Source organism: Numenius arquata, chromosome 4 (assembly GCF_964106895.1).
Source record: "Numenius arquata chromosome 4, bNumArq3.hap1.1, whole genome shotgun sequence".
Taxonomy (NCBI): Eukaryota; Metazoa; Chordata; class Aves; order Charadriiformes; family Scolopacidae; genus Numenius; species Numenius arquata.
In genome coordinates this window covers 40,332,129-40,344,923 of record NC_133579.1, presented here as the reverse complement: position 1 = coordinate 40,344,923, position 12,795 = coordinate 40,332,129, and the positions used below count along the sequence as shown (strand labels likewise).

General features: G+C 37.4%; 1 protein-coding gene across 2 annotated transcripts in view; it reads left to right on the top strand.

Moving 5' to 3' along the window:
* RPRD1A (regulation of nuclear pre-mRNA domain containing 1A) overlaps nt 1–12,795 on the top strand; it is a 53,142-nt gene that overhangs the window by 16,746 nt on the left and 23,601 nt on the right. Inside the window, exon 7 of one of the 2 annotated variants that reach the window (XM_074146238.1) lies at nt 819–897. The exons of the other annotated variant lie outside the window; for it this stretch is intronic. Coding sequence (XP_074002339.1) covers nt 819–863 — 45 coding nt within the window. The 3' untranslated portion in view covers nt 864–897. Of the gene's footprint in view, nt 1–818; nt 898–12,795 lie in introns of those variants that run through there. 2 annotated transcript variants of the gene reach the window in all.

Genomic DNA, 12,795 nt, shown 5'->3' with positions numbered 1-12,795 from the left:
AGCCAGATGTATTTGTTTTCTGAAGTAAGGACTCTGTTTTTACAGTTTTGGGAAATACCATACCTCATTTGAAATAGGACTGGGAACAGGCTGTCACCTAATTCTTTCAGAGTGTATTTCCTGAACTGTCTGTCCCTGGGTTTTGCTGCTCAAGTCAAATTTCTGGTGAAATTAATTTTATCTAGGCAAGCTCATTTCCTTTGTTAGACTTCTGGCTATTGACTTTTTTTTTTTAGTATAACATGGTCTCTGGGTTGTAACGTAACAAGTTTTCATTTCTTTCTGAATTAGTATCACCTGTCTGCGAGTATATTGCTGAGATCCTACCTTATTTGTGAAACACCCAGGTATGATAAGAAACAAGTGTTTTGTATTCTTAGTGGAATCTAGAAACGTTACCTACTGTTGACCTGGTTTAGCAGTATTAGAATTTGAATTCCCAGTGAATTCTTGCTAACTTTAAACTTTAAATGGGAGTTTTAGACCTAAATTTGCAGATCTTTTATCTTCTGAAGAAAATTTACAGGTAAGTAACTTTGAAAGCCCAATCTTTCCATGAGTACTTTTTTAAGAGTAAGAGTTTCTCTAATAGGTATTTCTAAACAGTAATGCATGATTCCCAGAAAAATCAAGGTAATGTATGCATTAAATCTTGACAGGAAATTTTGGCAACAGATAAATAATATGAGCTATCATGTCTGCATTAAAAGCTTACTCTACTGCTTAGTAGGTGACTTTCATAAGTCTGCTCTGGGTAAGTAGTGTCATCTTTAACTCTTAAATTGTTTTCTTTAACATCTGTCTAGCTTCTGTTGCAGGTGGTGGACATGGACCTATCTTCTAATGATGTCACCATCCATTAGTACACACATCCTGCTAAAAATAAATTTAAGAATCAAAATCTTGTATTGTCTGTTGTTTTTGAAAACTGAAGAGGAGAAATTCTGTAACTACTCATACCAAACCTCTGCTATTTTCATCTATATTCTCACAAATGTTACTGAGTTTATACTTGAGATGGATAAGTTTTTATCCAGTGTCATTCCTTTTTCTTGAAGAGCAAAACTTTCACATGGTTATTCCGTAACTCACAAGTCTTTTCTGTTAAATCATTCGAAATTCCAAATGCAGAAGTTTGGGTGTCACTTGCGTTGAAGCTGCCATTACCAAAAGGAGAGAGCCGTAAAAACAAGACTTTTTCAGACTTCCGCTTTTTAAGTTACACTCTAGTTCTTGGGTTTACGTGTACATCAGAAATGAGAAGTGATGGATGTAGAACTTGTCCTTCACAAGCACAATAAAGAACTTTCACTTTATTAATGTACATCTATTTTACATTTTATGTAGGTGACATATTTTTATAATTGCTCTTATGCCCCTTTAGAGCCCCCCTCAAATTTAGCATTGTCCTAAAGAGCATTTTCCCCTTCACTTTTATAAGTTTTAAAGTAGCATAAATATTTAAGGTTCAGTGTACTGTAGCTGTACCTGGAAACTTGTAAAGGCTTTATAGGTAGATATGATTCTGTCTGCTAGAGAAAATTGAACTTTTTTCAGAGGGGTTTTCATAGGAACCCTTTTTTTCCCCCCCCCCCCCCTCCCCCCCCCCCCCCCAGAACTTTGAGGACTAATATAATTTCCTGCTTTCTACCACTTTGGCTGACTCTGCCCCCTTTGCTTCCCTGTTGTGTCCCACTCCTACCTGTCCCATAGTTTTTTGAGTGGAAATGTTGGTTAATCTCACTGAAAGCTGATAGAGTTTTTTATGTTATGCAAGAACAGAAACTTAGGTATACATAAATTAGTATCCAGGTGCACTCATCTCCTTGTGATAAAGACTGTGTGATAGACACTCTAGAATTAGCGTAGTCTTAAAAATACAGGGATGACATGAACAAGGGAAGTACTTGATTTACTCTGTGTGTGTTTTTTTTCATATTGCTTTGCTTTGCCTTGCCTTTTCCACAATCTCATTGACTACAGAGTAAATAGACTCTTACTAAATTTCAAATAAAGACTTTGATATCTTTATAATAATCTTACATGACTTATTAATGTGTGGGCAGGGGATCATATGACCTTTTTCTAGAAAATCAAGATAATCTCCTCACCTTCATTTTGATGTTACAGGAAAACATGGCATTGCTACACTTAGTGTATACTGGATGACCCAGTTTCTTACATTTCAATTTCTATCAATTTACCACTTTAAATTGGGGGAACATTCTTGTCACTAAATCCAAATTTTTATGAAGGAAATGCTGCTTTGGGAGGCCTGCTGTGTTTTAGCAGCTTGCATTTAATTAGACACTTTTATTGATGTTTTTGCTGCCTTGCATTCCTTATTTTCTACAGCTGTATAAACAATATTCATATCCTTACACTCACACATCTGGCTATAATTTTTTGTGGTTCCTAAGCATGTTGAGAAAATACTATACGTGCAGTGCACTTTTATTTCATGACTGAGTTTTATAGCTCATTACAACTTCATTTGTCTTCCTATAGGATTTAATTTTGTTGTGGGATTTAACGGGTACCAGCAAGTAGTTAGTCATCCTAGTCTGTAACTCTGGAATCAAAGGCTTTTTTTTTGTTTTGTTTTTGTGTTCAGTTCCAGCTTAATGGTTTCAAATGTAGACAAAAGTGGTAGGCAAAGAATTTAGTGGTCGCAGTGGTAAAACAGGCCTCTTGTATTTTAGGTGTTGTTTCTCAGTGCAGGACTAGATTGATACTATTGTCTGCTGTTTCCCTCCGCCATGGCCTTTGTGTTACCACAGGGTGTAGTGCTTTCCTTGCTGTTTGTTTGGGTTTTTTTTGTTGGTTTTTTTTTTTTTTTTTCTTTAGACCCCTTACCTAGTACCTTTGTGTGCCGGCTTCTTTTGAGTGCCAGGTGAACTAAAGGTAATAGATTTGGTCATGCTTCATACTTTTCAAGCCCTGTTAAAATAACTGGATTAATTTCTTCATGCTTTAGCTGCAAGGTTATTTTGCTGAGCTTTGGTTGAAGTCAAGGAAGATTTATCTGTAGCGTGACTCCTACACTGCAAACTCCACCCTGTAACAAAATACAGCATTCTAGGGGATCCACAAATCCGTAAATGTAGCAGCGCCACAGAAATTCAAGTTAATCCTGAATTAGAGCTGCATTGTGCTGTACCTGTTGCTAACAGTGCGTGATTACAGAACTGGTAGCTGGGAAATAATCAGGAAGAGGGCAAGAAGGGTTCATCCATAGTCGTCAGGAGGTTTGAGTATTTAAGAGCTTCTGATACAGGGCTAGGCAGCAGAAGATTCCTCGTAAGTGTGGATTGGTTCAAAACCCTTGCTCATAGATTGGATTTGGATGACCATTTGAGATGCTTTGTGTAGTGTGGATGCTCTGTCGATCTTAACATCGAGTTACACAGTGCAAGTCCTTTAGTGAATATATTCATGGTTTTTTTTTCTGTTTCTTTAATTTTTTTAAAAACCAAAAAAAACCTCAACAAAAAACCAAAAAACAACTTACCCTCAGTTCCCCCAAAAAACCACAAAACAAACAAAAAACCCCAAACAAACAAAAACTAGAAACATACAAAGCCAAACCTCAGTAAGCTCATTAGTTTGGATTACCTACTTGAAGATGACTGTGGAGAATTAAGCAATCACTGCAATACTCATCTCTCCTTAAGGTTTATTAGATTAGAAATTAAAGAATGTGAGGGGATGTTTAAAATGAGACACTGGTTGCACCTCTTACCTGCAATAGCAGTAGACTTGCTCATCATGCTTACAGATTGCTAACCTGTCTTAAATGTAGTTCTTTTGTTTCCATGAGCATTTTTTCAGTATGAAAAAGTGGCAGGAGATGCAATTCTATGGGTTAAGTTACATAGAAATAATTTGCTGGATTAGAGCAGCGTTTATGTCAAACAGCAAAGTCAAGTGGTCAGTGCATTTTGTTCCTCTGTGCTGTACCCATTTTACAGGAATAATTCTTATGTGCCCCATTTCTTAGAAGAAGCTTATAACCTCTCTCTGTACTTGTCCAATAAATATACCTTTTTTTATATTGTGACTTAACATCTGCAGCCTCAGATACCATGGTACATAGCTTCTCAATCTGTGCCTGAAAGAGTATTTGGATTCAGAGCTCTATGTTGTCATTCAGAGGAACAGAAACACTTGAAGGCTCCCACTTTCTAAATTTAATTACTAGATATTTGAGTATAAATCCTGGCTTTTCTAATAGATCAGGCAGGCTGCAGGTTGTACTTTGCTCATCCTTGTAAAGTAAGGATAACTTTTTGAGACAGTGTAATAAAAATATTCCAACTTTCCTATTTATAGAACTTTTTACCAATTTCATCATTATTTGTGAAGAGTGGATTTTTTTTAACCTTCACCCTGCAGCTTACCTGTTCCTTTTTATTTGAAAGGGAAAGAAAAAAAAAAGGGAAAGGAAGTATAAGATAGGGGGTACTGTAATACCCTTGAGGTACCTTTTGAATTCCTTGTTTTAAAAATACCGAGAGAAGATACTGGTCATACCTAGGTAGGGCTTACTGTTTGTGAGTTTTAGACAGAATGTTCCTGGCTGTTGCAAGCCAAAAACTTGATACTGTTAACCAAAATGAATGGATCTATTTGTGTCATCCTCAGAAGAACAAGTTTTGCAGGTATGTAATGGATTTGGGTTTTGTGCAAACAAACATCTGAGAGATGGGAAATTGAAAACAGAATAACCAGTTCTTTATCTAGAACTTCTCTTTAAGTTTTGGAAGAACAACTGGAGATTGGCAAGTGGCTGGTGCTTTCTGCAGCAGACCTTCCCATTGCTTTGATGGGATGTTTGCTGGAAATAAAAAAAGCACAACTAGATGTAAGAAATATTGAAACTGTGTCACCTGTTTATGTCAGTAGTAGCAATGTAGTTTTTCAAGTTAGGACTATACCTTTGCTACAAGCCTTAATTTCCCACTAATATTGTTGTTTCCACTTTGTAAAATTCTGATGTTTGTGTCACTAGACCTATTAAATTTTAAGAACACATTTGTTTAATCTTTATTGTCAATACAAAGTCAATAGAACCTTGCTTGTATCCCTCCCGCAACTAGAAACTTGCCTTTGGAATTGTTTGGGAACATAAGACTACAATGGAATGACAGGTGGTTGTGTTGGGGAAACCTCAGTTCTAAAATGAAACTACACAGACTAGTCATTGGGCATTCCTACTTAGTTAGACTTAAAAAGGAAAGGTTTGTAATCTAGTTTGGAAAAGAAACAATGTTGTGGCTGGAAGGGAAGCTATCCCCAAGCTGCCTCACAATTTGAGATGACTTGTATAAACCAGTAGAATAGAAATCAATTGCTTTAACTAATGTCTTCTGGTACTTTCGTTTACCAGGAAATAATCCCATGTGTATTTGAAGATAATAGTGTTGGACTCAGATGCTGTGCTCCTTAGTGTTCTCTTTGTGTCCTAATTAAAGCCTGTGTCATTAGGCTGTTACTCAAAAGGTGCACTTGGAAAATTTTTCTGCCATCATTAAGATCTAGAAACTTTATAACAATTTTTTTTCTTTTTTTTTTTGTCTGACAAACTTCTCTATGAAGTTAAAAGTAAGCACCAGACTCAAGTTACTCTTTACTATGACCTATACCTGTAGTTAAGATTTTTTGCTGCATTTCTGGTAATGATTTGGCTTGTTGGTTGGAAGGGCTGATTGATGAGAAGCACTTCTAGGAATCTTGACAGAAGAAAGAAGAGAAATGGCTATAACATCAGCTTGCTTTTTCTCTCGGCCTTGCTGAAACATCACAAAGCAGATTTCATTCTCTCTCAGTTACAAACTTGATGTTTCCACTTAAAAACCAGCATAGTGTTAGAAACAGTGATATGTGTAAAATCTGATGCAGAATGTGGGAGCACTCGTGCCTTTGTGGACAAGGCTTTGAAGAATTTGAATGTAGACAGCAAGGAAACGTTCTACAAGTGGACAACAACTACCTGCTTATGAGACAGCATTTAAAGAAAATACCCATCGAGTGTATTTACTGTAGGTCTTGGTCAAAGTTTTCATATTTACCAGTGTCCTCACATATACATAAGAAAGTAATTCATCTGCTTCTCCAGTGATCTGGGGCAGCAAATATTTTCAGAGCCTGCTAATGAAATAATAAATTACCTTTTGTTAGTAGTCGTATTTTAATGTCAGCATAGGGGAAAGTAAAGTTCTTACTGGAAAATGTTAACTAGCACAAACTCTTAGTAAGGGTAGGTGATGTCTATGACAAAGAACTTTGCATTTAAAAAAAAAAGGTATATTAAGAATGAAATATTCTTGTTTCAGAATACTTCAACATTTTGTGATGTGTAAGGACAGCTCACTTTCCGTGGTTTGTTTGGTTTTTTGGTTTGTGCTTTTTTTTTTTTTTTTTTTTTTTTTTTAAAACCCAGAACTTGAAGAGAAATTAATCTATTACCAAGTCCATCAGTTACGGGGTAAACATCCCTGAAAATAAAAAGAACATTGCAGATTTCATATAAAACTTGCATGACCAAGATAAGCATCATTTTTAGTTTAGTAATTCTGTGTTCAAAATTGAGTTCATATGAATCAAAATGAATGAGTTCATAGTTGAACTGCATTAATCAGGCACCAAAACTATTTTGTTTCCCTAGTTTAAAATCATGATCATCTTATGTAGTAGTACTACTAAACTAGTTACAAGGTTTATTGTGACAATTCCAGATATCTTTTGTGGTCTGTCTGTTCTTTTCAAATAGCTACTGATGATCTGAAGGACACCTGCAACTTTTTTGTTGTGTTTTTTTTAAAGTAACCTCTGCTTAAATAGCAGATAATGGAAGTTAGTAACTTCTATGTCTTTTTTCAGCTAAGGCTAAATTTAGAGGGCAGGAATACTGTTCAGTAGGACTCAAAGTGAATCTAAATTTTGTAGATCAAAAACATCACACCCCAATGTCTAAGTCAGGATAGTAAACCTGGGGAATTTTAGTTCAAAAAATCCAGACATTTTATAAAATCGGCTAGTCCTGGTTGTTAAAGAGCTCTAAGAATAGTGGGCTACTTCACGGAGCAGCTGAGAAAAGATGAAAACTCTTAGGGGAAATAATGCTTCTCCTAGCTGGGCTGTTGCTGAAAAATCCAGTTCTTAAAAATTATCTTACCTTTCTGTTAAAGCTCGCAGGTGAAATGCAGAGTTTTGAAGAATGTTTCTTTTCAGCTAGTAGTAACTGATCATTACTGGCCTGAGCCTGAAGATGAATCCCCAAGAATAACGATAGCCTTTTTAATTGGAGAAACCAATCTGGAAGGTTTACCTCCTTATCAAAACACACACAATGTGCGTACTGTAGGGCTTTTATGTGATGCTACAGCTACCTGGTAGAAGTATTCATTCTTGTTTTGACTGGACTTGGAAGCTGAGATTTACAATCATATATATGTTTACACACAGAAGCTCTTTTTTTTTTTTTTTTTTTTTTTTTTTTTTTTTTTTCCCCTAGCACCTTATTTTAAAATGTGTTGGTTTAGAAGCTGGATTATTTTCTTCATACCTAGATTTCCCTGACTGAGAGGGGTATGGTACAGATGTCTGCAGGGGGGAAGGACTTGGAAGCTATGAATTAAAACATGGTTGAGGACAATGTGAAAACACCAGCGCTCATTACTGACTGTCTCTTGAAGCTGTATGCATGAGTTATTCTGGGGGGTGTGATGGAAAGGTAAGAGAGCAATTGGGAGAGTTATTTCAGCAGCAGTGAGGAAACGATGTACTCCACATCTGTGGTGAGAATTAGTTTCTGTGGAAAGAGAGAAATGAAAGAAGTTATTTGTCACAGCAGTTTTCATCATCACCCGATAGGGGTGTAAAGTGCTCCTTACACTTGCCTTAAAATTTAATTCTAGATGAAAGGAATGGCCAGAGTACTTTGATTTCTGCATTCAGGCTGAAACAGTTGTGATGTTTTCCAGTACTGCCAAAAGTAAGAGAATACTGAATTAGTCTGCTTTAGGGTTCTTGATAAAGTTTTTTCAACTGCCAGAATCTGGACTGCTGTGGACTAAAAATGATGGAAATAAAGAGAAACAAAATGTAGGGAAACAACTGTATAAATCCTGTAAATGAACTCTATGTTGTCTTAGAATTTCTTTCTACTAATAAAGTATGAGAATGTATTGCTGAGATTAAAAGTGCATTAAGTTGACTTGATTAGAGAGGGCAAAACATATTTCTAGCACTTCTCAGCTACTGCTGGCAGTGACTGGCGGAAGAGGGAAAGCAAATTGCTGTTATAGACGGCTTAGAAGTATTGTGCTAGTCTGACTTATCAGGAGACTTGATGCTGCAGTCATGCTGCCAGTCGGTCCTCCTTTTACTTGACAGGGAAACAATCTTAGAAATTCAATTCCTTAAAAGTTTGATAAAATTAGTTTTGTGAATAAATGGGTAGAAGAGAGGCCTAAAGGAAAGCTTCAGTAGCTCTTCTCTCTTCATTCTGCTGTCTGGTCAGCCTGTGTAGCATGGAATCAGCCACAACCTCTGCTGCTCTTTGCGAAAACGCTAGTTGGGCAACGTAGAAGATGTCAAGGGATGTTGGGGTGGGGAGGGGAGAGTTGGAGGGGGCACACTGGGTGGGAGTTACTGTTGGATAGAAGAATTGGGCTAATTGTCGGATGGAGTTAGGACGTTTAGCTGTTTCTTTACAAGAATCAAATAGCATCACCATTCACCGAACATCCTTTTACCACTGCATTGCCTCACTTCGAATAAATCATACTATTGAGGGTGTAAAATACTTGTGTGTGATAGCAGGACTGAAAAATTATTTCTCTGAAAGTAGTAGGCTGAAGAGCCAGTGTTTTGAGCTGCTCTCTCCCACATCACTAGCTGCTTTATTTTCTTGCCTGTTACACTATTAGATTAAATTCTTGTTTGTTTTTCACAAAAACACCTTTCTGTTTAATTTTCTTCATCTGCGAAATCAACCTCCCAGCGGGTCTAAATTCTCAGTGGTTTGGTAATTTAGAAATATATTATGAATTCAAACTTTTGCACAGTTATCAAAAAAAGTACATTGTCAAGAAAATGAGGAAAAATCTGCAGTCATAACTTTTCCAAGTTGAAGAAGAGCTTCAGTATTTGAAATAGGGTGGTACATATTTAAACGGGGATATTTGGAACAATTTGTTAAGTGTCAAAAAGGAGCTTTAGTTACTTGTTTCTCCACACTTCTATGCTACCAAATTAAAACTACTCACTTCTTTCTAAGCCAGTGAGCAGTATTTTTGAGGGGCACAGGCAGGAGAGGAATATACTGTGGCTTTTTAGGCAGAAAATTTAATGAATGCAGGAGACAAATAGGTTTTTACATTTTTATTAGTGGACAAAATAAGGACCCCGAGGAGATAAATTACTGTTAACAGCATTATCTGGCCCCAGCCTTACCTCCCTGACTCAAACTGGTTTCTCAGTGCGAAAGTGATCAGTTCTCTTTCCACAGCTGGTTTGTTTGCCATAGCGTGCATGTCATTTGTAAGTGGGGGTGAGGAAGGAAGCTGAGAAATAGGAAAAATGCTACATGTGTTTTAAAACAATTACAGGAGGGAGTTACAGTAGATGTGTGCCAGAGGGCTGGAATATTAATCAGTATTTTGTGATTTAGCACAAGTCCCAAAGTCTTTATTCTGTGAGTGTTTGATTTAGGTGTAGGCCAGTGTTAACTAACAGAAATCACTGTAAAATTAAGCCTTTGATCTGCCTGCAAGTTAAATGTTTCCCTCTGTGTTTTGGGTGGTGTTTTTCCTCCCCGCCATGCATCCAAACCAGACTTTTGTATGCTACTCCATCTTTGAGGTCCTGTAAACCAGCTGCGGAGATCCAGTTTTGCAATCAGCACGTGCAGTGGTTTTTGAGATATGCTGCATGCAGAGTTTGGGGGTAGTGGCTGCTTTGTTATTATATTGCAAGAGGGAGAGAGTCAAGTTTCAAAAGGCACAGAATAGTAAGTTGGAAATGAGCATTTGAGCTTTGAGTTCCACTGTCTGAAAGATTTTCATTTTGAAGCCACTTCTGAAAATAGCACATATTCAAAAATAGCAGTAAAATAATGTGAAGAAAGCTGGAGAAAGAAGATTTACATCTAACTGTAGTAGAGGTCAAGTAGCTGCTTACTTTGCTCTAGTTCCTCAAATGTTAGGTTCTCATTAGGGTCTTTCCGTTCCTAATTATGTATTTATTTTCATCCTTTGTTTTTTTTTTTTAAGTCAGTAGCATTCAGATGAGATTTGTTTTGCTCTGGCCCAAATACTTAATTCATCAGGCAGCAAAGGAGATAGAGGGACAACGTCATTTGTTTGTTCCCGAGTTTTGCCTGTAAACAAGTTCTTGGATTTTATGTGGAGCGCTGAGCTCCTTATAACTTCTTTAAAAACAAGCCTCAGAGCTGTCCTGATCTCAGTAGATGTGAGCCCCTTACCGTCTTCACGATCAGAAGGCAGAAGACTGAGCAGATGGTATAACTCCCCCAAATGTTACACTTGGCAGTGTTTCAAACACAGAGTTTAATGTAATTTATTTCTAGGTTGCTAGTAACTACCAGAGTAGGAGGAATGATTCTGCAAGGGCAGGATATAGGAAATCAGTTGTTTCCTGCGTCACATCCTAATTCACTGTTTGTAATCTGCCCCATCACTTTATTTCGTCTTTTCTGTGCTGTCACTTACTCTGCTTTCTCCTCAAACCACGGCCACTAAGAAAACATTCATACAGAATTCCCTCTTCTGTCCCTTCCCGCCACTTCGTCTTTGCTATCCTACACATCAAGACTCAACAGTAAAGCTGAATCTGGTGCTATTCACTGCCTAAGAGTTCAGAGTATCAAAGTGAAACCTGGTAAATTCTAGACGTATTCTAGAAACATCATAAAATCTCCTGTTTTAAGTTACCTGTTTTCTGATGGAGATAATTGACATCTGTCAGCCACGGTGAACTGTAGTCAAAAGGTGGTGGCTCATTTATAAGGTCACTATATTTGATGGATGAATTAAGTGAGCTGTGCCATCGTCGTACCAACTTTATTCTGGAGATTTGGCCTCCCAGATACTGATAATCATTTGGCATCCAGAAAAAAATCAGGGGTTTAGTTAAGCTGATATTTAATGGGTATCTTTCAGCCATATCTTTTCAGTCTTTTGTCTATGATTTCATAATAACCAGTGTGAGAGACAGATGCTACATGGGTGCCAGTAAATCATGTTTTTCTCTTTTCCCCATTTTCTGCCTTCTGCCCTAGGAAAACTTTTTTTTTGTTCTTGGTGGTGATTTTTGTTGCTGCTGTTATTTTTTTTAACCAGTGGTACGTTAACCTTTAGTTTTAAACGATTTATATCTAGAATCTGTACCACTGTCGTTAGCATTGCATACACTGAGTATTAAGCAAAACAATTTAGCATGCCATCTTGAAAGCCAGACATTTCTTGTGCTTGCTGTCACACATGATATAGTGAATTGAGTGCCATTTCCAATGGAGAAACCCATCATTTGGCATAGGATGATATTACCTCCGTAGAAAGAATTAAATTGTCTATGTGTATACCTATTAATTTGCTCTCTTGACCAAAACACAATTACTGTGCTTAGCTATGACATTATCTGAACATGTAGGAGTGGAAAATCCCTATTTATAATATTTTTATCTCTGGAAGAAATCAGGTGTTCTTGCTCAGCAATGTTATCTCAAAGCCTTTTTGTCCTAAGGCTGAAGGATTGTGGAATAAAGCAGAAACAGTGGCAGGTAACAAACCCAAAGCATGAAGTAGTCACTACACACTGGTTTGGTTCTGGGGGACCTGTATGAACTTTTTCAGACAAGTTCCTCTCAAGGACTGATTTACTGGATTTCTTCTTGTTCCATAGTGCTGTCTTCGAATGCAGACAGCAGTAAGAAATTTAACCTAACAAGGCTGTCCGCCAGAAAGTAATCTTTACACCACTACTCCTTTTGTTTCCTGGGTAGCTCCTCACCTGTAATTTATATGGATTGTCAATGCCTTCTCTTGCTGCAATGCCTGTAAGAGAAAGTCATCCCAATGCCACTGAAAATTTAATGGGTTGTTTCTTCTGCAGCCCTTTTGTACCCATGTCTCAGCATTTCTAGAAAGAAGCACCTTGAAACTTCTTTTTTTGTTGTTGCCTCCTGGCTGATTCGTGTCTTCTGCCTTATGCAGAGAGAAGAATCCAGGCCAGTCTTGTGGAACACCGAGATCTTCCTTTATTCCCAACCCACACTGTAGTAGAACTGTTATAATTAGTGCTAATCCTTGAGTCCTAGAGGGGTGCTGCTTTTATTATCAGGCTAATTAGTATTACTAAGATTGGACTCCAAAGGATCATGCGACTGCTTTCAAGCCAGGTAGTTGAAAATTTTTGTTTTGATTTATATGCAAAACATTAAATGATTATTAGCATTTTTTTCCCCCCAATGTTACGGTTCAAGAGGGAAGCTTCCTGTCACTGTCCTGGCTTGGAGCATCTCATTTATTCTATTCCTGTCCTTTGCGCTCTATGTATGCATGTACAACTTGGCAAATATCCTAGCCCCAAATCCTTGAAGCCTTGCTGGATAGCAGCCGCTGTAGTCACTGGAAAATTAATGTTCTTTTCATGCAACATGATCAGAAAAATTGTACACAGTGAATAGCAGCTGTAGGTTTTAACTTTAAGCTTCTGTTAAGTGGCAAGCAATAATTCTTAGGCTTGTGAGGGTAATTCCGTATGTGGGGT